At 42.5% G+C, this 25,374-nt stretch overlaps 1 protein-coding gene across 1 annotated transcript in view; it reads left to right on the forward strand.

The window, feature by feature from the left end:
• LOC145411412 (uncharacterized) overlaps nucleotides 1-24,241 on the forward strand; it is a 35,479-nt gene extending 11,238 nt beyond the window's left edge. Inside the window, exons 2-4 of the mRNA XM_080281452.1 lie at nucleotides 19,892-19,951; nucleotides 20,575-20,664; nucleotides 23,841-24,241. Of these exons, the coding sequence (XP_080137578.1) occupies nucleotides 19,892-19,951; nucleotides 20,575-20,664; nucleotides 23,841-24,241 (551 nt within the window). The remainder of the gene's footprint in view (nucleotides 1-19,891; nucleotides 19,952-20,574; nucleotides 20,665-23,840) is intronic.
• The last annotated feature ends 1,133 nt before the right edge of the window (nucleotides 24,242-25,374 follow it).

The raw sequence follows: 25,374 nt of genomic DNA on the forward strand, positions 1-25,374 counted from the left end.
TCGAACTATTTGAAACACGCACTGGAAGAGATAGGGTTTTCAGTGCATTTCGCCGGTTGTAATTTTTTTTTTTTTTTTTCAGACGGAACTGGGAGGATAGTTGTTTCATTCTCTGTACCCCTTTAATACTGTAACGACTTTGTACATTAATTTTTTATTCTTGCTACTTTAGACATTTATATTCGGCGCGGGGGAGATCTTTGTTAATGGAGGGGTTAATGAAGGATGTGGCCTAATACTGATACAGACAGACATGCAGTATATATAATTTCTTCCGTTTTAAATGTCTTCCCTAAAATGCACAAACTCCTCTGGTGGAAGCACATGTAGGTTTTAAATGACGTCCTCGTAGTGAATGGGTTAAGAGGAGGTCCAATGCAGTTCTTGTCACTATCCCTGGGCCAACTCTGGGATGAGGCATATGGCATTTGATTCATTTTTCAGTCCTGACACCTTGATTATTTTTTTAAGGGGTGTTCCTTTTGTTAACGTGTGTGTGCGTGTGTGTGTGTGTGTGTGTGTGTGTGTGTGTGTGTGTGTGTGTGTGTGTGTGTGTGTGTGTGTGTTGATTACTTTGTCTCAGATGTGCGTGAGTTTATCATCAATTGTATTTGGTATTTTTGTTGTTTTTGTTATTGTATTAGTAGCAGTAGTAGTTGTTATGGTAGCAGTAGCAGTAAGAGTTGTTGATGTTGTTGTTGTTGTTGTTGTTTGTGCCTCTACATGTTGACAAGGGACAGCAACAGGTGGGATTCAGCAGCGTTTTCACACTACCTCGCTTGTTGCCTGTGTGTGTTTGCTAGAGGGAGGGGGAGGAAGGGTGGTGGGAAATACGGTGAATTTTGGAGGCAGAATATAAACTGAAAAAGAGACAGAAAGTGTTTGGTGTTAAGTATTGTTTGTTTGATTCTGTCCCTTAATTTATGTCCTTCTTTCCTTCTCTCCTCAAATATTCCTCTTTTGTTGCGTGGGTGTGTTTCATTGAGAGGGTGGGCAGAGACGAGGTAAAAAGATGTGTGATGCAGAAAATGTGTGGTGTTTTCTGTGTCATTTCCCTCTTTCTTCCTTGTCTGTGCCCTCATCTTCTTTCTCTTATTTTCTTCTCTGGCTATCTTCTTCATTCAGGTCTAAGTCATGTTTTTCATTTCATTTTTATTAGTTGCTTTCTCCCTGTCACGCAGTTTCCCATATTAACATTTTTGCAGTGAAGGACATACTTCAGTCTTTTATTCAGCCAAAGACCCAATGATTTTTTTAGCTGCGAGAAATCCTCTTAATCAGGGAGTTAAAGAAAAAAAAAATCTCTCTAATTCCTTTCCATTTACTAAACACGCGTAGGCATTTTATTCACCTCAACACCAAGCCATTTTATTTAGCTGTTTAGTGTACGTATCTGTTAAACTTTATAATTTTCTGCCCATCTTCTCTCCTTTCTCATTCATTCCCTTCTTTCTCTCATTCATTTTTCTTCAATATTTTCTCATATTTCTTGCTTCCCTCCCTCCCAATCTCTCATCCCTCCTGTTATTCTTCCATAGCTCATACTTTTCTTTCCCGAGTCCATGCACCCTAGTTCTAAATCCCATCACTTTTTATTTCCACTCCTCCTCTCTCTCCCCTTCCTCACCCACGCCCATGCCGGCTCTCCTCCCCACCGTTTCTCCTCTCCCCTTACCTACTGTGACCTTACACTCCCACTTTCTACCCCCACCACCACTCCCTCTCACTCGTCTCCTTCTCATCATTTACCGGGCCCTTGTCCATCCCTTTCCCCTTGTCCTCACTCGCTCACCTTCCACATCCTGACATCCCTTAGTCCACCCTCACTGCTGCCTACACATCCGCCCACTCTCACCCTTCCTCTCACCATGTAGCTACCCTTCCAAGACACTCCTCCATTTCCCCTTCGTTTCTCTTCTTCCTCCACCACATCCCCACCCTTTAATCCACCTTCACCACCGCACACCACAGTCCCTTTTTCACCACCCATCCCTTTTTCTTTCATATTTTCCTCGCTGCCCCTCTCTTTTTATTTCCTCTCCCTTCTCCACTTACAGCTCTCACTACCCTTTCTTCCTCTTTCTCTCTTCTCCCTCCCCCCCCCTTCTCTACCGTTCCTCCCTTCCCCCTTTCCCCTCTTTTCTCCCTCACCCACCCCCCACCCCTACATCTGGTGCCCTAGGGAAAGTTCGTCCTCAGCTACTTTATCCTATGCCAGAGGCGAATTTAAGATTATGGTAAGTCGAATGTTAAGAAAATTGTAAGATAATTTTTAAGTAATCTAATATATATTATTTAAGCACTCGTCCGTAGCAAATAAATACTGTACTGCTTTTCTTGTTATTATTCGTTTATATATATATATATATATATATATATATATATATATATATATATATATATATATATATATATGGTAATTTATTGGTTTTTAAAATCAGAATTTGGTAAGAGGGCTGTGTGTGTGTTTATGTGTGTATGTGTGTGTGTGTGTGTGTGTGTGTGTGTGTGTGTGTGTATTTGGAGTAATTAGAATATCACTTAAGTTTATGAATTACAGTTGTGCATAAAATCCCATGCAGATTCAATAACAGTGATTTACTTTAGCTTTCTCATAAAGGTGCGCCAACAGGGCAGCCATAGAGAGAGAGAGAGAGAAATACCTCAGAAATGGACGCCATTTTCCTACGTGGTGTATGTGTTTTACTGTACACCCACAAAAAAAATATTTGTTACCCTTGTGGTGTGATACAATATGACATAAGGACCAAGGGTTCTGAACTGCTACCAGTACCAAATGAACACAGTTTCACTTTTACAGATCATTTCAGTGTTCATCGCACCCAGAGGTAACGATAATGTTTTTGGTGGGTGTACCTGTGGGACGGCACCTTAAAAGCAGTTACTTACCTGTGGTCGACGGGTCTGCTTAGCCAGACAGACTAGGGTTAAAAAGCAACAACAGCAACTTTCGCAACGGGAGATTATTCCTAAAATGTATAAACTCGTATGGCGTTAGTACGAATATAATACACAAAACCTTTCGTCGACCGCATATACCAGCATCTAGCCGGCCTGAATGTTAGCCTCCATAACAGTCAGAAAAGATGCAATGCAAATGACCTATTGTGTTCATCCGTAACATAGATAAAAGCCTAATTAGCACACGGGAAAGTATAGCCTGTGCCGATGGGCGTTGTCGGATGGTGTGTAAGGTGTAAGCCATAAATTACTCCTGCAGTTTCTCTGGGACATCAAAAAGTGTGTAAGTACGGCGGGGAGGAGTGGTCGGGATGTGGGAAGTGGCTCAGTTTGATGTCATTAGAGATTATCCTGGAAAGCATAAAAGTTTGGCCTATTTATAAGACTAAGTAATTCCACGAATCGCTTTTGATATGTTCACAACCATATGTATATTAGACGTTGATTTTAACTATGAATATACCTCAAAAACACTAAAGAAGAGAGAACAAAGGCACCTTCTTCCCTTCCCCCCAGGTAAGTCATCAGCAGTTCGACCTGATCTTTTCGTGGGTTTTTTGCCACCGTACGTCATCCACAACACATTAACATGGTAATGAACCCGTCACAGCCACACCCAGTTTATTCACCACAACGAAATACGGACATGCGCTGGTGGAATTTCAGTGAGGTACATTAGGAGACAAAAGTTCGCCTTATCTTTCACTTCTGCCTCTCAATTTTCTCTGTGCGCTAATATTCCTAAGCTGAGAGAGGCTTGGCATATTCCCCTGCCCATAGATGATTTTTTCTAATATGATGCTTCAGGTTTAAAAGTGGCGGACATGTCTTGAGTGTAAAATAGACGCAGTAGATTACAAGGCGAACCTTTGTCTGTAACTGAATATAGAAGTCTTTGGATGAACTGTAGGATTAGGCGTTTGGGAATAGATAGGTAGATAGTTCATAGTAGTAACTCCTTCAGTATGACTACTTCTTGTTTACACAAATTTTGACTATTTTATTCAACTCGAGAGAACCTTTTAGTAGTGAAGGGATTAATGAAGACTGAGTTTAGTACCTCCAGCTCTAAAACTATCTCCCGGGCTGAAAAAAAAAATCGTCTGGAGGTAGGAAGAATAAATGATAGATGTCATCGAATTGAATGGAATGATCTATTTTTAACCAAGAATTAGGTGGAGAGATATGGTAAGAGACAGTATATGAGGGAGGATGTTGTGTTATATTCAGTGGAACAGAAATGCCTTAAAGGACTTGATGATATCGGGTAGTGATAAATACATACGTGCATAAACAGATTGACTGATTGACTGACTGGCTGATTGATGATACAGGTAGATATATAGATGCATAGACAGACAAATAGATATAGGCCAACAGACAGACAGATAGAAACGCGAGTGTATACATTCCCACACCCGGTTTAACCCATTTACTAAGAAAGATTCCCTCAACTTTAGTCATCTGCCGCTGGGAAGAATAAAATAAGAGAAGCTCTACACCAAGGGCCGTATTCTCTAACCTTACATCGCGAAGGGAATCACAAGTCTCCGGCATGTGACAGTCATTTATACGAGCCAGGAATTGGATGAAGAGTGTTTGGCTTTTCTGCCTGACTCCTTAATGCGTTCCGTATCATGACATGTAAACTGCACAAATCTAATACTCACACCGTTTCTATAAAAATAATGACCGTCGGGAATTATGGGCTGGTCAACACCTTCGCCCTTCCACTGTTGAGAATTTAGCCTTAAGAACCAACAGTGAAATAATATTACGCAGTGTCGAAGGGAGGCTGTGAGGACGAACCTAACCCCATCTCCTATAGTTTTTTTTTTTTTTTCGGGGGGGGAGCTAATGGCAAACATTTATTCAGCAACCGACTGATCTCTCAGGCTGTTTGAATTAGATGTTATCTCCGTTAGCCTTTTTTATCCCGAGGACGACTTTTGTACTTTATTCGGGATAACGTTATGTCATTTTATGCAATTTCAAAGAGAAGCCATTTGATTGAAAAGGTGTGGGGAAATGTGCAGTGACCGGGGATGTGACAGGCTGGAGGAAGGTTTAGCAAGTTCATCAAACATCTTTTTCTTGGCGATTTAATTTACACATAATCATCATTATCATCATCATCATCATCATCATCATCATCACCACCACCACCATCATCATCATCGACTTTTTTCCTCCCCGTGGATGGAGTAAGGATGCGTTTAACACCTACGTAGCAGACATCACCCAGAAATATGCTGGTACGGATGAGGCGAGCGAGAGAATCCCAGCTTAACCAGAAGGCGGCTCAAAGTGTGCTGTCTCATTTGTCGTCTTCAAGAGAAACTCATCAGCTGTTCCCTTGTGTGTGTGTGTGTGTGTGTGTGTGTGTGTGTGTGTGTGTGTGTGTGTGTGTGTTTTCATCATCTGGTTCTCGCAGCTCGGAGAGGAATGAATGGACATGAAACTGAAGAATTAGTTGATAGATGCGGCGCAAAGTACTCCACACACACTCACACACACACACACACACACACACACACACACACACACACACACACACACACACACACACACACACACACACACACACACACACACACACACACACACGGTAAGAAAAAAGAGGCGATATTCTCTTTATAATCATCCTTTCTGTTGGCTAAACCTATCAACTTTCTTTACACTTGTCTACATTTTGTCTTCCTCTCCTCCTCGTTCATATCACATCGCCATCTGTTCATGCCTTCGAGTTTTTATTCTTGACATCTTTGTGTGGATTTTTAAATATTACATCGTCCTTTCCCTCTATTATTATAAATTCTCTCACTGCTGTTGGCTTTTCATTAGTGGTAAGATAAATTAAATCTTTATATATTTTTTTTCTCTACTTAAACGTATGGAATTTATACTGAGCCCTCATCCTTTCAACCTTTTTTTTTTTTTAACTGCCTGCCGTCATTGTCTTTACCTTTCCTTTCGTAACACCTTGATGTGAAATTTACCACATTTTTCTGACTTCCTTTCCATCTTACTTAATTCCCAGTACATTCTCTTCCTTCAGCCATTCTTATTTTCTCATTTATTTTACACTGCGTCCTGCTTCTTCCTTCGTAGTTTTCATAGGTGAGGACTTGACAAAGATCTCATTTTCTGTGTGTGTGTGTGTGTGTGTGTGTGTGTGTGTGTGTGTGTGTGTGTGTGTGTGTGTGTGTCTGTGTGTGTGTGTGTGTGTGTGTATACCCTATATTTTCACTAAAGCATTTACAGACGACTCTCAAACACAATGACCATAATTATTCCAATATTATCCTTCAGTTTCCTCCTCCTCCTCTTACTCCTCCTCCTCCCTTCACTAAAGCCGGAAATAGATCTTCACGTTTTTCTGCACGTCTTCCCGTCACATTTATTTCATACTGTTATCTCTTCCTTCAGTTTTTCTTTTCTTTTTCGTATTTTTTCTGGATGCAGCTGGAGCAATTGGTATAGCTGGACTGGCGGGGAATTTTTTTTCTTTCTGGTCTTCCTCTGTCCGTTTTGTGTTGGTTCGATATTTCAGCCTCGACGTACAATACCTTAACCTGCCTGAAAACCGCATCACCTGGCCCTAGGCATACACGGCTTTTTAGCTAAGGGTTGTCTTACATGTGTGCCCCCTTCCATCCTTCCTTTGTACCCATAGACGCAGTTCCTAAGACTATAATCTCTCTCTCTCTCTCTCTCTCTCTCTCTCTCTCTCTCTCTCTCTCTCTCTCTCTCTCTCTCTCTCTCCGCCAGTAAAAGGATCTGTTTTATTATTGATACTGGATCGGGCCATTTGAAATCATACACAGGGGTTCACTGGTGATATTGGTCAGTGTGCATAATTGAATGCTTTATTGGAGAATGGGGTGGGCGGTGGTCCGTGTGTGTGTGTGTGTGTGTGTGTGTGTGTGTGTGTGTGTGTGTGTGTGAGAAAGAGAGAGAGGAGCTGTAGGGATGTGTATCGGCTGTATGAAGATTGGGTGATGAGAGAGGTGTATATGTGAGGGGTGAGTGAACTTTGTGAGGTGATCGGAGTGTAGGGATGAGAATTGTGGCGTGAAGGGTGAGTGTGAAAGGGGTGAGAGGACTGTAAGGGGTGAGAGGAGAGTAGGGGTGAGGGCTGTTGAAATGAGGGGTATGGATGTGTGAATTAGGGATGAGGGAAGAGAAGGGAGGGAGCAGTGTGTGTGTGTGTGTGTGTGTGTGTGTGTGTGTGTGTGTGTGTGTGTGGGTGGGTGGGTAGGTGGGTGTGGGTCTGGGTGTTTAGAGAGAAAGGTCAGGTACTGGCTTCATCAATTATCAGACTTGCGATCACTTCACCTTCTCACTAATTAGCTATAGGAAATTCGAGCCAGGCTCAGGTGACAGGTAGATTAACACAGAAGGTTAGTAAATGGAGAAGAATATAGATAATAGATAGACAGATAGGTATATAGATGGATAGATTAACTGGTAGATAGACTGACTGATAGATAAAATGATAGATGGAGAAGTAGGTAGAGAGATAGGCTGGTTGATGGAGAGGTAGATAGATACGTAGGCTGGCAGGTAGGAAGGCTGGTAAGTGAGGACTAGGTAGAGTAATAGATGGAAGAATATGTAAGTTGTAGAATATATAAGCAAGCTGGTAGATGGGAATGAGAGAGAGAGAGAGAGAGAGAGAGAGAGAGTGTGTGTGTGTGTGTGTGTGTGTGTGTGTGTGTGTGTGTGTGTGTGTGTGTAAGGATTAACTATAACTCATTCTCACTGACATCCCCCTCACCCTTATATCAATCAGTTTGACCTCTTGAATCTGTTGGTCTTTCATTTTTTATTTTGGTTTATCTCGCTGACTTCAGACGATTTTACTCAACTTGGGACAGGCCTCTCGCATGGAAGGGTCTGATGAAAGCTGTATCAAATCCTCCCAGTTCAAGTCTCCACAAAGCTAAACACATTCGTCAGGAACTAGCAAGATTAAACTTTTAGAAATGTGATATCTTGATGAAGGGGTACAGATGCGTATTCTAGGCGGCATAGGAGACTTCGTGCCACATTCCTCTTAGCGCTTATTATGCGTATTATATCTTGGTATTGTCTGGTTGATGTGTTTATAGTTTCGACCTGGTTTGCCGCAGTAACGAACGGGAAGAGAAAAAGGTGATTTAATCTAGACAAATTGCTGTATGCGAGGTTCTGACTCCAGCAGATCAGTTCAGCTCTTAGTCAGTCTGTTTATCTTTTGAGTATGTTACCTTTTTATTAGTTTATTCTTCCTACTTTCAGACGCTTCTGTTAAACTCTGGAAAGACCTCTTGTACCGAAAGGTTAATGGTGGCTGTAACTGACCTCACCATTTCGAAATTCTAATCTTAATGAATAAAATCGTCTGGAGACAGCAAGAATATAGTAAATATTACATCTTACTGAAGGGGTTAAGGCCATTTCAGTACTTCTTAGGTAACGTCAGACCTATCGAACTGTTTCATGTCAGTACAGATTTATTGAGGTCACGGCAATTAAACCGTTTGCAAAAAATAAGCCTCATAATTACAGTGCCTTTGATATATGACTAATAGAAAAAAAATCTGTGTGTAATCCAATATGACCACTAATTAAATCACCTGTATAAATGTAGAAACCATCATGAATGGGATTTCAGGATCTGATGTCATGTAGTAAATCACAGTTCGATTATTTCTGGGGGTCCGTAACAAATGATTCTCACTGGGGGAGCAAAAATGGATAGTGTTGTCGGAGTGTTGGACGGGTCGGAATAATGGTAGGTGATATGAGAAGGTGGGACGAGTACACCGTGTGCAGACGGGCGTTGTATGACGGACGGCGTTAGTAGTGGGAAGATTTACTTTAGAAATTGAATGTGGAGTGAGGGCAGAAAAAGGATGATGTGAGGAGCAGTTATGGGTGGGACGGGCTGGCAAAGTGCTGGATGGTAGGGTAAGGCGGAAGTTGTAAACGCAGTGAAGCTATATGGAATAATTATGCTGATATGAGCATGGTCTCAGTGGCACACCCGTAGGGGTGGTCGAGGTGGCATTGGCCATCACTGAAATATGCCTGGCCACCTCAGTGGCCATCACAAATTTTCGAGGAAGTACCTCCATATCCCACTTATAGAGACCACCTTGGGCAATCCAATAATTGGGTTTGGCCACTCCATTTTTTTTTTATTCTAACTATCCCATTGACGTGGTGAAGGATTAAGTCAGTGTTCTGAATAAATCGTAACTTCAGTATCAGGAAGAATGTAAGCACATTGTACTCGTATATTCCTGAGACCTTGCAGTTGAGGTAAAAAAACAGAGAATTCGCTTCCTGGGAGTTGTTTCCCACAAACATTTGATCCACTTCTGTTGAAGTCCAGTTGTTGTGGATATTTTATAAATGGAGGATGTCTTTAGGCACATGGACTTTTTTTTTTTCCCCTTTGTTTTTCCTTCCTCCATTCATTATCTATTTAAAGAAAAAAATAAGAGACGCCATTGTACTCGGGGGGCTAAGCATCCTCTCCCCCTCTGCTGCTGTTCGTCGGTAACCTCGCCATGTTGTTCTTGCCTTCCCTGCAGTGTTTACTTTGGTTTACCTGAGATTCCTAAATGAGCCACAGAGCGTCTAACTTACCCACTTGGCTTCATCCACGTAAGCTGATAGATAGGCACACACACACACACACACACACACACACACACACACACACACACACACACACACACACACACACACACACACACACACACACCTATCGCGTAATTACCAACCGATACACACCGGATCAATACCAATTAAAATGATCTACATGAGCCTGAATTATGACGCCGCGGCATCACCACACGCGCCGGAAATAAACACAGGTCGCGTAATTTAGTTTCTGGTTACCTTGGGCTACATTACAGGTGTTTCGCCGGTCATTACCTCTCTACGAAAACAAGGTCGAAATATTAACTAGATGGCTTTCGTGCGTGGCTCGTTTGGGGGTGTTTGTTTTTAGACACTTCTCTCTGATTTAATTGGATGGATGGATGAGTCGATGGCTGTTTGTTTGTTTTTCTCTCTGTTTGTTTTTCTCTCAGTTTTCCATTGTGTGTGTGTGCTTGTCTGTCTTTCTGGCTATTTTTCTGTGTCTGTCTGTCTGTCTGTGTTCCTGCTTTTATGTCCTGTTGGTTTGTCTTCACTTTGTTGCTTCTGTTTTCCTCTATCGGTATTTTTCTGTTTACGTCTAATTTCCTGTCTCTGTCTATCTGTCTGTCTCTGTATGACCTCGATATCAAGGAAATGGTGGTAGGACGTAACGAGAGAGAGAGAGAGAGAGAGAGAGAGAGAAATTACCTTCTTGCTGCTTAATCTTGTCTCACGTGCACTCTCGAAATCCATCCCAGTCCACCATTCCATCACCCGTAGCTACTCAATTCGCTACCGTACATCCTCATTCTCACCCTGCCTTTCGTCTTTCTGGCCACGTTGCTGTTATTCACCCACAATGGCATTCTTCGGTTCTCCATTGCACACAGCATTTTTGTATGACCCGGCTGTTTATCCCTTTACAGTGCGAAGAGGGAAGACGTGACATTTTTGCAGTATTTGGACCCTGAGATCCATTAGTTTACTTGTTCACCTACGACACTCCGGGCTGACCATTTGTCGCCATTTCGTCACCGGTATATGGGTACGAATACAATGGTGCCATTAGCAAGGGATATCACATTTAGATCTGGAATTTTGATGAAGTGAAGGTGTTTTTATGGCGTGTCCGTGGAGATGTTTGGAATGGCGGTTAACACAGCGGGTGTCTAATGCAAATACACAAGCTATTCCCTGCTGCAGCCTGGATCGAACTCACGACCACAGTGTATGTGTGTAATTCACCGGGTCGGTCAGGATCACCTGATGGTCGTGATCGTCAGCTTTTACCCTCCCGGAAGGGAGCTGAGAGCTCATATAGTCCGATCTAAGGGCAAGGCTGTGACCTTCACACACGCACACACCCGTCCCCTTGCTCAAGGGGGACAGTAACCACCCACTTCGTCAGTGAAACTTTTCGCAACCTGAGCGAGGCGCGAACTCCCGTCTACCAGATGGCAAGCGAGAACGTTACCACTGCACCAGCGAGCGGTGTGTGTGTGTGTGTGTGTGTGTGTGTGTGTGTGTGTGTGTGTGTGTAGTGAGTTTTAAGACTTTTAACATTTTGTCTCCAGTCACTGTTCATAACCAGGAATATTTGCATTGAGACGCCCAGGTCGACAGTTTGTTGTACGTTCTGTAATAAGAGGGGAAAAAAACGTGTGTGAAGTACATGCGTAACACACCAATTACATTTCATCCAGGTGCGTAATAGGTCTGGTTTCTCCTCTTAGGCCACTGATTCTTACCTGTGAGCCCTAAGATTACATCCCAGGTTTAAGGGAGTCGTATTTGGGAGGTCGTGAGGCGTATCGTGCATCCATACATCTGGCTGTCAACATGTTTGTGACAGATACGTTTTTATTGAAGCGATTTAACGCCCCAGCTGGCATAGTATGATCGATAAGCCTCCAGTTGCGCTATTGGATTCGAATCGTTGCCCAGGACCTGACCTTCACCCTGACTGGTGTGGGGGTGAAGAGTGGATGACATGCTTGCTGAAGTTTACTTGTCGATAAATGTGCAGGAAAAAGATGGTGACTTAATTTCATCACTCGTTTATCTCTAGGCAGCGCTGTGTGTGTGTGTGTGTGTGTGTGAGTGTGTGTGTGTGTGTGTGTGTGTGTGTGTGTGTGTGTGTGTGTGTGTGTACTCTTTATGTCTCGTACTTTAGTTGTACCCTGACGCTTACATCATTTTTTGTCTCCATTCTGAGCTAATGGTAATGGGAAAGAAGAGAGAGAAAAGGGGGAGAGGAAAATACGACTAAGATTAGTTGAGTGATATATGAGAGAGAGAGAGAGAGGGAAGGTAACAAGTGGAGATATTCCTCACCCATCCCGTCTCTTGACTCAATCTGCATATATCTTACCTCACCTCACCTCACCTCCTACACCTCATTGCTCAGTCACCTCCTCATCTCTTACTCCTCGTTCATCCTCTCTTACAGTTCTAGACTACACCAAGATAACTTACACAGTATGTTAACAAAACTGTATAAATGAGACTGCAGAACCGGTGTGGTACTTTGCACCTTCTCTCAAATCTCACACCTCTCAGCAAACTCATCTTACTTCTCAGTCCTAGCCCATCATCTCTTTTACAGGTAAAGACAAGACCAACCCTGTGACAGCGTACTGTAGACAGGATAATACATCGTCATCATCATCATCATTATCGTCATCACCATCAGTATCATCATCCTGTATTTCATTTTCATACCTAAGAATGGAGTGAGAACGCGTCCAGAAAACAAGGATCAACAAAGCACGAAAGAGGCACGGTTTTACCAAAACAGTAGTATTGAAATCATGAAGGCAATAGTTTACATTGTAGTTATCTGCAATCATCCTGTCGTGAACAACATACTGACAAAACAGTAATATTTAGTTCATGTGACTCGTACTGCCCCTACTGTAACAAGTATGGCTTTGAATCCCTCCTGGTGCCTTCATTAACATCCCGGCAGATTTCTTCATATCTTCCGACAACCATGACGCGTCAGCCAAAGAATGGTGACAATTTTATACAGTAGTTCCAAGACAGAATACTCTTGTTCAGTACATTAAATCAAGGTAAAATCATGAGCTGATGTTGGGCAAAGACAGTAATGCCAAAGTAAACAGGATTAAAGACTGACCATCATTTCCAAAGGCATGTAGGATGATCCCCCCCCTACCCCCCCCAAAAAAAAAACAGCACTCTAAACTTCTCTATTCTTATATGAGAGAAAAAATACTCTCCACGTATTTTCCGTGATGTAGAAGGTGTCCAGAAGGGAGTGGAATGGAAGTTAATGACGCATTTTTAGTAAACAGATAAGGAAAAGAAATGCTTATAACATTTGATCTCTTCCATTTTTCTCCTTCTTCCAGTGGCTAATATTCTTAAGATGAGAGAGGTATTGTATATTCCCGTCCATAAATAATTCTTTTCGTAATACTGCTTCAGGGAGGAAAGTGATGGACATGCCCCAGGCGTGACTTAGACGCTGCAGAATAATAGACGAACATTTTTTCCCGACAGCTCCTTAGTTCCTGGTTCATTGTAGAAATAGGAACAGTGACGCTAAGACTGGAGGAGACAGAAAGGAAAAGGAAATGGGTAAGATTGCAGTCAAGAAAGGTGGCGAAAACTCAGACGAAATGGGGAGAGACAGTGAAACAAGGAGGAAAAGGAGATAGCAGAACACCCGGGAGAGAGAGAGAGAGAGAGAGAGAGAGAGAGAGGCTCATATAGAGGGAATAATAGGTGCAAAGCAAAGATAAAGGTATATGGAGAGAGACAGAGACCCACACACAGAAAGAAGAATAAGCACAAAACAGACATCCAGACAGACAGACAGACCAACTCACACACAGTCCAGAATCGGTGTAAAACAGACGGGAAGGATGAAAGACGGAGCTCCCTTTAGAGAGAAGGATGGATGCAAGAGTGGCTGTGCTGTGTGTAAATCTCTCTCTCTCTCTCTCTGTTTACGTTGGAATTACAGACCAGCATTTTGCCAGTCCTCATAATGGCGAGAGATGAGATGGAGCCAGGAATTGCTTTCTCAGTATTTCTGGTGGAGGCTCGTAGACGCTAAAATAAGGGAGAGAGGGAGAGAGAGGGAGAGAGGGGGTAGTATAAGTGTGTGTGTGTGTGTGTGTGTGTGTGTGTCTCTCTCTCTCTCTCTCTCTCTCTCTCTCTCTCTCTCTCTCTCTCTCTCTCTCTCTCTCTCTCTCTCTCTCTCTCTCTCTCTCTCTCTCTCTCTCATTGAGCTGCCTCTTATTCTGGATTGGCTTTCTCTTGGGATATGCTGTTTCCTCCCCCCTCCCAGTAACCGTGATGGGTTGGATTTGTGAGATGGAGATGGGTGTGGGTGTAGGTGTGAGTGTAAATATGAGAAGGGTGTGGGTGTGGGTGTGGACGTTGCAGGGGAGAAGGTTGATATAGGTATGGGTATGGGAAGGTGAGTGTGGGTGTGGAAAGGTGGGTGTGGGTATTCCGCGTGTGTAGGTGTGGGAAGGTGGGTGTAGGTGTGGGTGTGGGAAGGTGGATGTAGGGGTGGGTGTGGGAAGGTGGATGCGTGTTTGGGTGTACAAAGGTGAGTGTGGGTGTAGCAGGGAGGGATATGAGGTTAATATACTAAATATCCTTATTGCAACTAAAAATTGTGCTGGAGAAGGATACCTCAACGCGGTGGCACCCATATAATCTGTACAGAAACGCACCTTACTCCATCCCGTCCCTCAAAGGAGCCTGGTGGGCTGCAGGAATAGGGCAGCTAAAGCCTGCAGCCCACTAGGTTCACATCCAGACAAGACTGGAGCCACAACAACAATAACAGTTAGTGGAAAAGAAGTGTTCCTAAATTTTTTCCTATTTTTCCTTGCACAAGTCTTAACAACCGCCTTCCTTTATTGTTAAGCTGTAGCCGTCAGTTTCAGGGCCTACTGTGCTCCGTATATCACGATATTCCGATACATCAGCCTCTTGGTTGAACTGCCACCGCTGAGGACAGATGTCACAATGTAGAAATCTTTTAAAAGCACGGTACCCTTTGTAGGAAAATGCGTGTAGTGTAACACAACGTTATTATTTTGTAGTGAATACTGAGTGGTCTTTTCAGGGCTATATGTAATCGTAACTCTCTCTCTCTCTCTCTCTCCTTGGAAAACAGCCATCAGGTGAGCAAAGCCAACCCATGCGAACAAGGAAGTTCTGTCATTCAAAATGTATGTATGCATATATGTATGTATGTATGTGTGAGATCTAGTTTCAAACCAAGTGGATCCAGGCATCTCAGCCTGAGTGGTCTTCGAAAATTCAAATTTCTTTTGCATATTTCGAGTGCTTACGTTTCCGAGAACCTCTTTTGTTTTTTGAATAATTACCTGCTAACACTGCATCGTCAGATTACAACAGACCGCTAGTCAGGGAAATAATGACATTCAACTAATATGAAGCCCACGCCTCCTGAAGAAAAAACTACAGATTATGAAAGTTGAGACAGAGGAGATACACAGATATGAATGTATCGAAGATTGTCTTGTTTACTGTATTCCTTTTTATCCGCCCCCCTACACACACACACACACACACACACACACACACACACACACACACACACACACACAGGTTCTCCCGTAGTTTAGGGCTGATTCATGCAAATTAGATTGAACGATAATGAGTCTGAATACATACCAGATATCCATGCCCGGCCGAGTGAAATGTTTAATACCACGTTAAGCAGGACACAAATAAAATAAAAAATCCAAGAAAGGCCAGATGACAGAGTAGAACAACGACCCTGTGACACTGCACCTGATTCTCACTTTAAAAGAAAAAAAACATGCATCAGGATGTGACATGATATTGAGGTCAGGATCAAGATGGTACCATTGTTTTGATAGTGTGTGTGTGTGTGTGTGTGTGTGTGTGTGTGTGTGTGTGTGTGTGTGTGTGTGTGTGTGTGTGTGTGTGAGAGAGAGAGAAAAAAAAAATTACCTCGACGCCCCACCGTATGCCCCTATCTGAGCAACACGTATTTGACCGTACAAAATGAGAAAAATATACGGTTTTATGAAGAACGGAATAGAGGCAAGTAAAATAGTGCAGAACTGTGAAGAGGAAAAGAGAGGAGAATGGAAGACAGAGAAGAGGAGAGGAGAAGGAGAGGGAGAAGGGAAAAAATTCAAGAGAGCACTGTAGAGGAGACAGGAGAATAAAGGAAGAGAAGAAAGCAGAAAAGGGAAAAGAAGATGAGAGGAGAGGAGAGTGTAAGGGTGACGAGAGAAAAAGAGAAGGGAGAGGGATAAAGAAAAAAAAAAAAGAGAGAGAGAGAGAGAGAGAAGAGTACATACCTTCACCACTGTTGTAGTCAAGAAGCGATTGTGTTTCTAATTCTGTACAGAGGATTTGATACCCTTTCCCGAGGTAGGCAGTACACCTACGAATCACCAATATAGATTGATCCTCTGGCACCATCTCATTTGTGGTATGCTATGGATTTCTCATTCGAATAATAGTATCTGGCATTAGGGAGAATAAAGTTAGATATGTCGTACAATTTGAAAGCAATAATAAATATCACCTAAATTTGACTGTAATTTCCTGAGATATCTCGGGAATCAGTAGACAGAAAAATAAGCAAACTGGAGTCAATGCACTGCTTTTGTATCCAGGAAGTTGTCGTTTGTAAAAAGAAAACGAAAAAAAAAAAAAAAACTACGAAGACGGAGTTTAAAATGCTAATGCCAGTCAAGGGAGCGTCAAGTTCTCCCCGGTGAGTCAAATAAGCATCTGATTTGGTGACGTAAAAAAAACGCAGGAAAAATTCGATCTTCTCTCCTCCTCTCAGCTTTCCTTCCTTATTTCCTCATTCTCTATTAATTCTGCGGCGGTTTATCTTCTCATTTCACTTTACAATTGGTGGTCAGCTGTTTTATATCGTCTTTATCCATTTTTTTTTTTCTTTTGATTCTCTTCCCGAATGAGATGTTTTTTCCAAGAAGGTGACCAGATGCTGATTTTTTCGAAGCTGTGATGAGTGCGGGAGGGATCGTAAACTGGGAAGGGGTAATTATATAACTAGTCTACATGAAGGAAAGTCGTCATTAGAATAACCATGAACGTAGTAGTAATAGTAGTAGTAGTAGTAGTAGTAATTCCCTTAACCCATGCTGGATGTCAGAAGTTTTATCTTTTATAGTCTTGCTGCCGACAAGATTTTATTCAGGTTAGATGTGGCCAGTTGTCATCTGAGGGTAAACGATGATAATTATATAACACATTGCACATCAGTGGTTGTTTCAAAGTGCTGATGGTGGTAGTAGTTGTGGTAAATGTGGTGGTGAAGCTAGTGGTAGTCAAGATAGGTGTAGTGGTAATGGTGTTGGCGGGAATGGTAATGGTGGTGGTGATGCTAGTGGGTGATGTGGTTCTGATTCTGTTAGTAGTGGTGGAGAAGGTAGTGGTTGTTGTTGTTGTTGTTGTGGTGGTGGTGGTTGGTGTGGCAGTAGTTGTTATGTTGGTGGTGTAGTGGCAGACAGGTATTATTACAGGCAACCTCGTTGCCCTTACTGCTCTGGTCGAGATTGACAAACAAACTTACGATCGATTCCCAGCCGTAACTAAGATATGTTATTGCTGGAAGACCAAAGCATATGGGAAGATTCTCTCTCTCTCTCTCTCTCTCTCTCTCTCTCTCTCTCTCTCTCTCTCTCTCTCTCTCTCTCTCTGCCATATCCTTCCTACTAAAACAAACCGTAATTCACAAAAATAGTCGCGATCGATTCTCTTTATAATTACGAATCAGGATAATGATAAGAATTAGTTATTAGATTATTATTATTTTTTATTAGTTACAGCTTCACCACATTTTTTTCAGGAGGGAGATGATGGTGATGATAGTTATAATGATAGTAATGATTAGTTATTGTACAGCAACCTTATATTACAACCTCACCTCATTTATTAGTGAGAGTAATGATTGGATGATTATGATGAGGATGGTCGTGATGATAGCGATTAGGTGAGAAAAATGGTCAGGATAATGATGATGATGATGATGATGACGTTGATGATGATGATGATGATTTGTAACATTGTCTCGTCTCTTTATTTGCTGGCGTTATATCCTGAGAATTCATTGGAGTTTGGTGTGGACAACAATACCGGCAAGCGACCGTATCCCGGCTCAGTGCGGTCCTTTGTTTCCTAATCCACCTCCCCACCTAATTATCTTCCACCTCTCACCCCGCCTCCACCCCATCCCTCCACCACACACCCCGCCTCCACCCCATCCCTCCACCTCACACCCCGCCTCCACTCCATCCCTCCACCTCACCCAGTCTCCACCCTCTCCATACCCTCCACTTCGGTGTTCATCATACCTATACTTTGCTTATGTTCTTTTATCTGCTCGCTTATAATTCTTTAGCCAGTTTCCTCTCCCTCTCCCTTACTGCCATTTCCCAATCCTTTGCTTACCCACACAATTTTGTACACCCCACACCCTTCTCCACCCACTCATTCCTTCACCCCTACATCATTCCCCATCCACACACTCAACATCCACACACCTTCCCACACCCACCCTCTCCTTCTCTCTATTATCTGAGCATTCACAAAGGATCTCAACCAGTTCATACGATAACCAAGCGTCCATAGCAGTTCAGTACTTTCTTGAATGTTGTAGTTTCGTATTATTTTTTTCCGTGTTATTGCCTCTAGTTTGGGTGTGAAGTATTAAGTAGCAGTTTAAGGTAAATGTATGTATATTTAAGTTTTGTACTATTTTCCGCGTTACTATGCACTCCAGATATTTTGCGAGGTGTTAAGTATCTGTTTGAGTTAAGATAAAAGTATGTGAAAACTATCTTATATAGAGCTTCAGAAAGTTTATGAATACGGTTGCTACCCTGCCCTGCCCTGCCCTGCCCTGCCCTGCCGTGGCCACAACAGCGCGGGACATGACGGTCTTAAACGTGACACCTGCCACAGCCATTACGCCTCCACACCTCACTCACCGTCCCGCTCCACACGCCCCATCAACAATAATAATGCCATGCTGGAATTTGAGTGTCTGGGATTTTCTTGTGACCGACCATTATTGTCTTCATTTCGTCTTTTGCATCACTTTTTTAACACTACCTTATCCCATCCTAGCGTGAGGAAAAGAGGTCAGGATGATGATGATGATGATGATGGAGATGATGATGATGATACTTACTGGGATACGGCTAAAGGATTTTGCCTTGGTTTTATAGGATGTCCTGGCACGAGCTCTAAAGGTTTGTCTTCATTGTGCGCTAAACTAGTGGAATTCCTGCATTGTTTATATGGCACGCTAGTGGGCTTGCGACACAGTATTGGAACGATGAACAGCACAGATTAAATCCCACATATTATCTCCCCCTGATACACTGGGACCCGACCTTTCATCAGAATTATTAGGTCAGTGCTTTACCCTCTTCACTACTCCTTCCCGGGGCTTGTTTTCCCTTTGGCGATATTGGTTGTTTTGAGGTTTATTGCTTGCAGATATTGGGATCTTTCGTGCCCCTTGTTTTCACGGGACGATATGTGGTCAAGCGTTGTTATTATTACCTTCCTATTTGCTCATTGTCAACTGTGTCCCCTTCTCTCCTTTTCATACTTCTCGTCCCTCTTCTCTTTTTCCTCCTTTGCTCTTTTTTTTTTATTCTCTCTCTCTCTCTCTCTCTCTCTCTCTCTCTCTCTCTCTCTCTCTATTGGACGATTTGTGGTCATGTTGAATTACGTTCTGCGCCTTTTTCCCAGTCCTTTCCCTCTTTTACTTTTCCACTTCACGTGTCGCTCTTTTCTTTTTTCCCCTTTTTCCCTTTTGGCCTTTTCCTTTTCCCCTGTGCCCTTTAAACATGCACTCTTATTCCCTTTTCCCTCTTTCCCTGTCGTTCTTTCTCCTTCCTACTTACCTCCTCGTCTCCTATGTCCCCTTCCCCATTTACTTTTTTCCCCTTCCCTATCCCTCAGTCTCCTCCATCTTTCTTTCCCATACCCCCTCTGCTTTCTTCCCCTTTTCCTTCCCCCTTTACCACACTCTCTCCCCACTTCTTCCCCTCTTCCTTGCCCCATCATCCTCCCTTCTCCTTACTCCTTCCCTCATCTCCCCCCCTGTCTCATACTTCCCCAGCTTCTGCCCCACTTCCTTCTCCTGTCTTTCCCCCCCATCTTCATATTTTCCTCCCCTTTCTCCCCCTCTTCCTCCCCTTTCTCCACCCCTTTCCTGACCTTTCCTTTATATCCTCAGATATGGATGGCAGTGACGGTGTGGTACTGCCGTGGCAACACCTACCCTGTGGCACCCCAGGTAAGTGCCACCAATAAGATAGATGTAGATATAGATAGATAGATAGATAGATAAATAAATTAATAAATATATGAATAGATAGATAAATTGATTGAACGATTTGGTGAGGGTAATTATATAACTGATTGATTAAGTGACTGATTGTATGACTGATTAATTGATAAGCAGATAGATATAGACTGATCGATTGATAATTGGACTGGTTACGTGTTTCATTGGTTAATTCCAGGGGGATAGATAAACGGAATTGGACTGCTTGACAGATCGGTAATTTGACTAGACTGAATACTTGTTTCTCTAAATGATTCGTGGAAAGGTATGTAGTTAGATAAATAGATGAATCATTGTTAGACTGATAAGCGAAATACATGAATGTAAATGTTGACAGAGTATGCATTCGTAGTTTTCTGTGCGTTAATGTGTATAACTTTACGACTGTGTGGATAGGTGTGCAACCGTGTGCATGTGAGTAGGCATGAGACTGAGTGCTTGTGGGGGTTCGTAAAACTGTGTGTGTGTGTGTGTGTGTGTGTGTGTGTGTGTGAGGGGGAGAGAGAGAGACAGAGAGAGAGAGAGAGTGTGTCCTCCACTTAACCCCTATCCTCCTTGTGTGATGGATATAGGTGTGGACTGTGGGGCCGGGTCGTCAGCACAACTACCCCCACCAGGCCACAGAGGGCACGACCACCTCCAGCAGGCACCTCTACACCACAGTACGGCCTTCTTAGTAGCTTTGTTTTCCTTCCATTATCTTCTGTGTTTATGTGTGTTTTCCCTCCATTATCTGCTGTGTTGATGTGTTTTCCCTCCATTATCTTCTGTGTTTATGTGTGTTTTCCCTCCATTATCTGCTGTGTTGATGTGTGTTTTCCCTCCATTATCTGCTGTGTTTATATCTGTGTTTTCCCTCCATTATCTGCTGTGTTTAGATGTTTTCCCTCCATTATCTGTTATGTTTAGATGTGTTTTCCCTCCATTATCTTCTGTGTTTAAATGTGTTTTACCTCCATTATCTGCTGTGTTTATGTGTTTTCCCTCCATTATCTACTGTGTTTATATGTGTTTTCCCTCCATTATCTGCTGTGCTTTTATGTGTTTTCCCTCCATTATCTACTGTGTTTATATGTGTTTTCCCTCCATTATCTGCTGTGCTTTTATGTGTTTTCCCTCCATTATCTACTGTGTTTATGTGCGTTTTCCCTCCATTATCTGCTGTGTTTAAATGTGTTTTCCCTCCGTTATCTGCCGCGTTTATATGTATTTTACCTCCATTATCTGCTGTGTTTGCATGTGTTTACCTTCCATTATCTGCTGTGTTTGCATGTGTTTACCTTCCATTATCTGCGGCGTTTTTGTGTTTTCTTTCCATTATCTGCGGTGTTTATATGTGTTTAACCTACTTTATCTGCCGTATTTGCATGTGTTTACCCTCGATTATCTCCCCTCGATTCTCTGTGTCTTGTACCCATAGTCTTTTCGGCTTAGAAACTTCCGAGCACCTCTTCCTTCCCGAATTTGCCAGCACCACATTTTCCTCTCGTGGTATGGATAACTCTAGTATTTTATTCCAGCTTACACCAGACATCTGCATTCAGTTGGCTCACAGGAACGTCACTATTAGCTCACCTGTGTCGGGAACCTCAATTAGCATTTTGTTCCAGGTAACGCCGGACGATTTTGTTCAGCTGAGAGGGAGTCACAAGAGATGGAGAAAGTTACTCTTCTCTCCTCTATTTTGCACAGAAGCAGTTTCGATATTTTAGCGATATTCAGCAAAAACAGACACAAGAAAAAAAAAAATCTGTGTGTAATATGCTGTACACAATTTATATAGCCACCAAACGTGCTAGAAGGCCTCCTACCTTGACGAGAAACTTTATCTGTGTTTGGCTTTACTTTGTTTATCTGGTTCTTGTTTCGCTTGTGTGCCTCTTTACTTAGTTTATTAGTATCTGTGCATTACCTCGATTGTTTAACTGTGTGTGTGTTTGTGTTATGCCGCCCTTATGTACCCCATTATTTTATTTCAGTGTTATCGTCATTTGTCTGCTAACCCTTTCATTTCCAGCTCTGTATTTCACTTCGTTCGTCAGCCTCTTAAGTTTGGATAAATGTGTTCTTTATTTTTTTTTTCTGTTAAACCCGTCACTGAGAAGTATTTTTTCCTAAAGAAGAGAAAAAAAGGTAAGTAGTGTCATCGTGGTGAAGGAGATGATTAAATGCTTGCATGTTTCTATGTAGAGGCCTGGCTTATTGATGGGAAATAGGGTTAGGATGTGTTAAGCATCAGTAACATATAAACCCACCCCAATCGTCGATGGGAGACTATCCTTGCTTGTCTTCTCTTGGGTCATACCAGCCTAACTCATGGTCATTAGTGAGACATGAACCTAAGCCCGTCTGTTCACGCCGTAACTGCCCCCTGACTATCCCTCACCTTTTTCTTGATTGCCTGTCTACACTCCAGCACCGTCTCAGCTTTCGGTCTTCCTTTCCTCACTACCTCGGCCTCCACTACTTACTGAATTCCTAGGTGACTTTCCCATTGTTTCTTTTTTCAGTATTATAAGTTTTCTTACTGCTCTTCACATCATACATTTAACTTATTTCCCCCGCTCTTTTGTTCCTTAGTGCCTTATAGCCATATTATGGTTTGATGTTAGTTCTTCGTTATTCCCTCCTTCCTTTTTGTTTCAATAATTAAAAAGTCATGTGTACCGTATCTATTACACTACTGGTCCTGTCCACACATATACCTATTGCATACCTATTGTAATTCCTGATCTGCAGTGGTGGTGGTTGTTGCCTTGTTGGTAACATCGTTCATGTTACTGCCACTAAAACTATCACAACTTTATGTGTCGCTAATTAATACGGTAATTGGATGTTAATTTCCACGCAAATAGATGTCATTGTGTTGTGATTGAGTTAACTTTATTTCTCGAGCGTTCTGCGTGATTCTAATTAGTGACGCTGACAGGTGCACGTCAGGCTTAGTGAAAAAATTATACTGTATATACGGTATTCAGTATACGGTATTCATATATATATATATATATATATATATATATATATATATATATATATATATATATATATATATATATATATATATATCTTTGCAGGACAGTTATTGGCAGGCTTGGTGAGAATAATTGTAATTACAAAAAATATTCATCTTGCAAAACAGCGGTAGAATAATAATTCAGAACCATAATGTTATTGGTTTTGTACTGTAGGATGGTCCAGGTTACACGTAAGAGATCATCATCATCATCATCATCATCCTGCTTCTTTTTCCCACCTGCAGGAGGGGTAAGGTAGGGTGCAGAAAGAAGGGAAAAGAAAAAAGTGATAATGGAAACACTAATGAACAGCATACTTAATGAAATAAGCCACACACCCATACACTTGTCATTCAAGCCCCTGGAATCCTGGCTCCACCTTATAATACGCCTTCCAAACTTAATCATTAATCATAATTACCTTGCAGAGAGTCAGTCTAGCGACTGTCAAGTTAGGAGAAAAAGAGGATAACTATAAAAGCTTTATACATAAATAAAGATAGACAAATAGATAGCTAGGTAGGTAGATGGATAGATATAGTACAGCCATTGGGATATCACATAACCTTATCTCACGCCAAGACTGGACTTAAACTATTCTGTTAGATGCCCACCGACCCTTACTGATGCTTAACTACCATCATCAAACCTACCTGCATTCAACAGCGTACACAAAACCTTCCATAAATCCTCTCTGTTTACCTTGTTTTATACATTTGCGATATCCATAAATGCCATAAATACCTTATAGTCCTTCTCACAAACCTTCTGCACTGTCTCTCCTGTTGCAAATACTTGATCCCCCCAAATTATTCTCGTTGCAGGATGGTTCTCCTCTCATCGCCTCGGGACAGAAAACGGGATTGCAGATCAACAGGAAAAGGAAGAAAACGACATTGCCAGCGAAGTCTATAGGGAAGACTCTAACAGTATCGACTACGACGCCTCCCCATCCATATCAGGCTCCTTCCCTCTCTCGGACTTGCTCTCCGAAAAAATAAGCAAAATCCTACAAGCGAGTTACCAGAAGTACGCCTCGCCTTCCTTTCTTCACCACCCCTCTTCTTCTTCCTCCTCCTCTTCCTCCTCCCTCTTCCCAGCTAAAGGCAAGAGGGACAAGGAGGTGAGCTGGCCTGTGGTGGTGCCCCGGTCCTTGAGTGCAATCAGACAGGACTGCTGCATGAGGGAGTGTAGTGCGGAGGACTTCTTCGGCGCATGCTCATAAGGTGGACGGGAAGGGGCGAGGGTGTGGGGTGGAGGGGATGAAGAGTGTTGGGCAAAAGGGTTAGGTGGAGAGGGAAGGGTCGCAAGATGTGGGTGGTAGGAATAGGTGGGTTGGAGAGGATAGAGAAAATAAAAAATCCGGATAAAGAAATTTAGGATTCTGTATACATGTAGAACAGGACGATGAGTTGTACTATAAGAGACTGGGAGTGTGGGATTGCTGGAATTATGATGGGTTTGTCCAAATGTATGTGGAATGGGAGGATGGAAATAGAATGTGGAATAGAAGACATGGTAAAGAATGAGAGTGTGGGATGGGAAGGACAGAGAAAGTGGTATGTAGGATGGGAAGAGAGAAAATGGAAAAGTAGAAAGAGAAAATAAACATTACTTAAGTTATACATAGTAAGGACATGTTTAGAAAAAACGGGGAGTGATGGAATGTATGAAGATTCGAATATGAAAAGTGGAAGTGATGTGAGGGAGTGGAAAAGAGACGAGTGGGATGGGATGGGCAGAGAGGGATGGGCTTGTGAAGGACCTGAAGGGAGGGCGAAGAAGCTAAGAGATGGAAGAGAAGGGGATGGTGGGATTAGAGAAAGAATAGTGGATAAGAACGTGGGAGTTACAGCAGTGTGGGAAAGGAGATGAAACAGAAGGCTGGAGTGACGAAGGAGAGGACAGGAGAGGGGGTTGGGAGGGGTGCGAGATGACGGGATGGTACGTAGAATGCTGTATGAGTAAGAGGGAGGTGGGGGGAGGGGAATAATGACAAGATTAACTAAAGGAATGGAAAAGAAAATGTGATGGAAGGATGAATGAAGGGATATCTAAGAAAAAATAGGTTACGAGATTAAGTTAAACAGGATAGGCTAGGAAAGGGAGGCTGGGGCGAAAAAGAGAATAGGTTAAAACGGAGGGGAGGGAGGGAGAAATGAAGGGAGTAAGAGAGAAAGAAATTTAATACAAACTAAATAGGATTGAGCAGGAAGAAGGGAGAAAAGGGTTGCAGGAGGGAATAGAGTGAAAACTGAAGAAGAGAAGAGGAAAGAATAGGGAATGAGAGGAGAAGAGAGAAGTGGACTGAAGGTTGGTTTAGAAGAGAGGAGGTGAGAGCAAGAGACGAGAAAAGGG

Source organism: Coenobita brevimanus, chromosome 89 (genome assembly GCF_032717465.1).
Source record: "Coenobita brevimanus isolate Jiangsu-jjx chromosome 89, ASM3271746v2, whole genome shotgun sequence".
Classification (NCBI taxonomy): domain Eukaryota; kingdom Metazoa; phylum Arthropoda; class Malacostraca; order Decapoda; family Coenobitidae; genus Coenobita; species Coenobita brevimanus.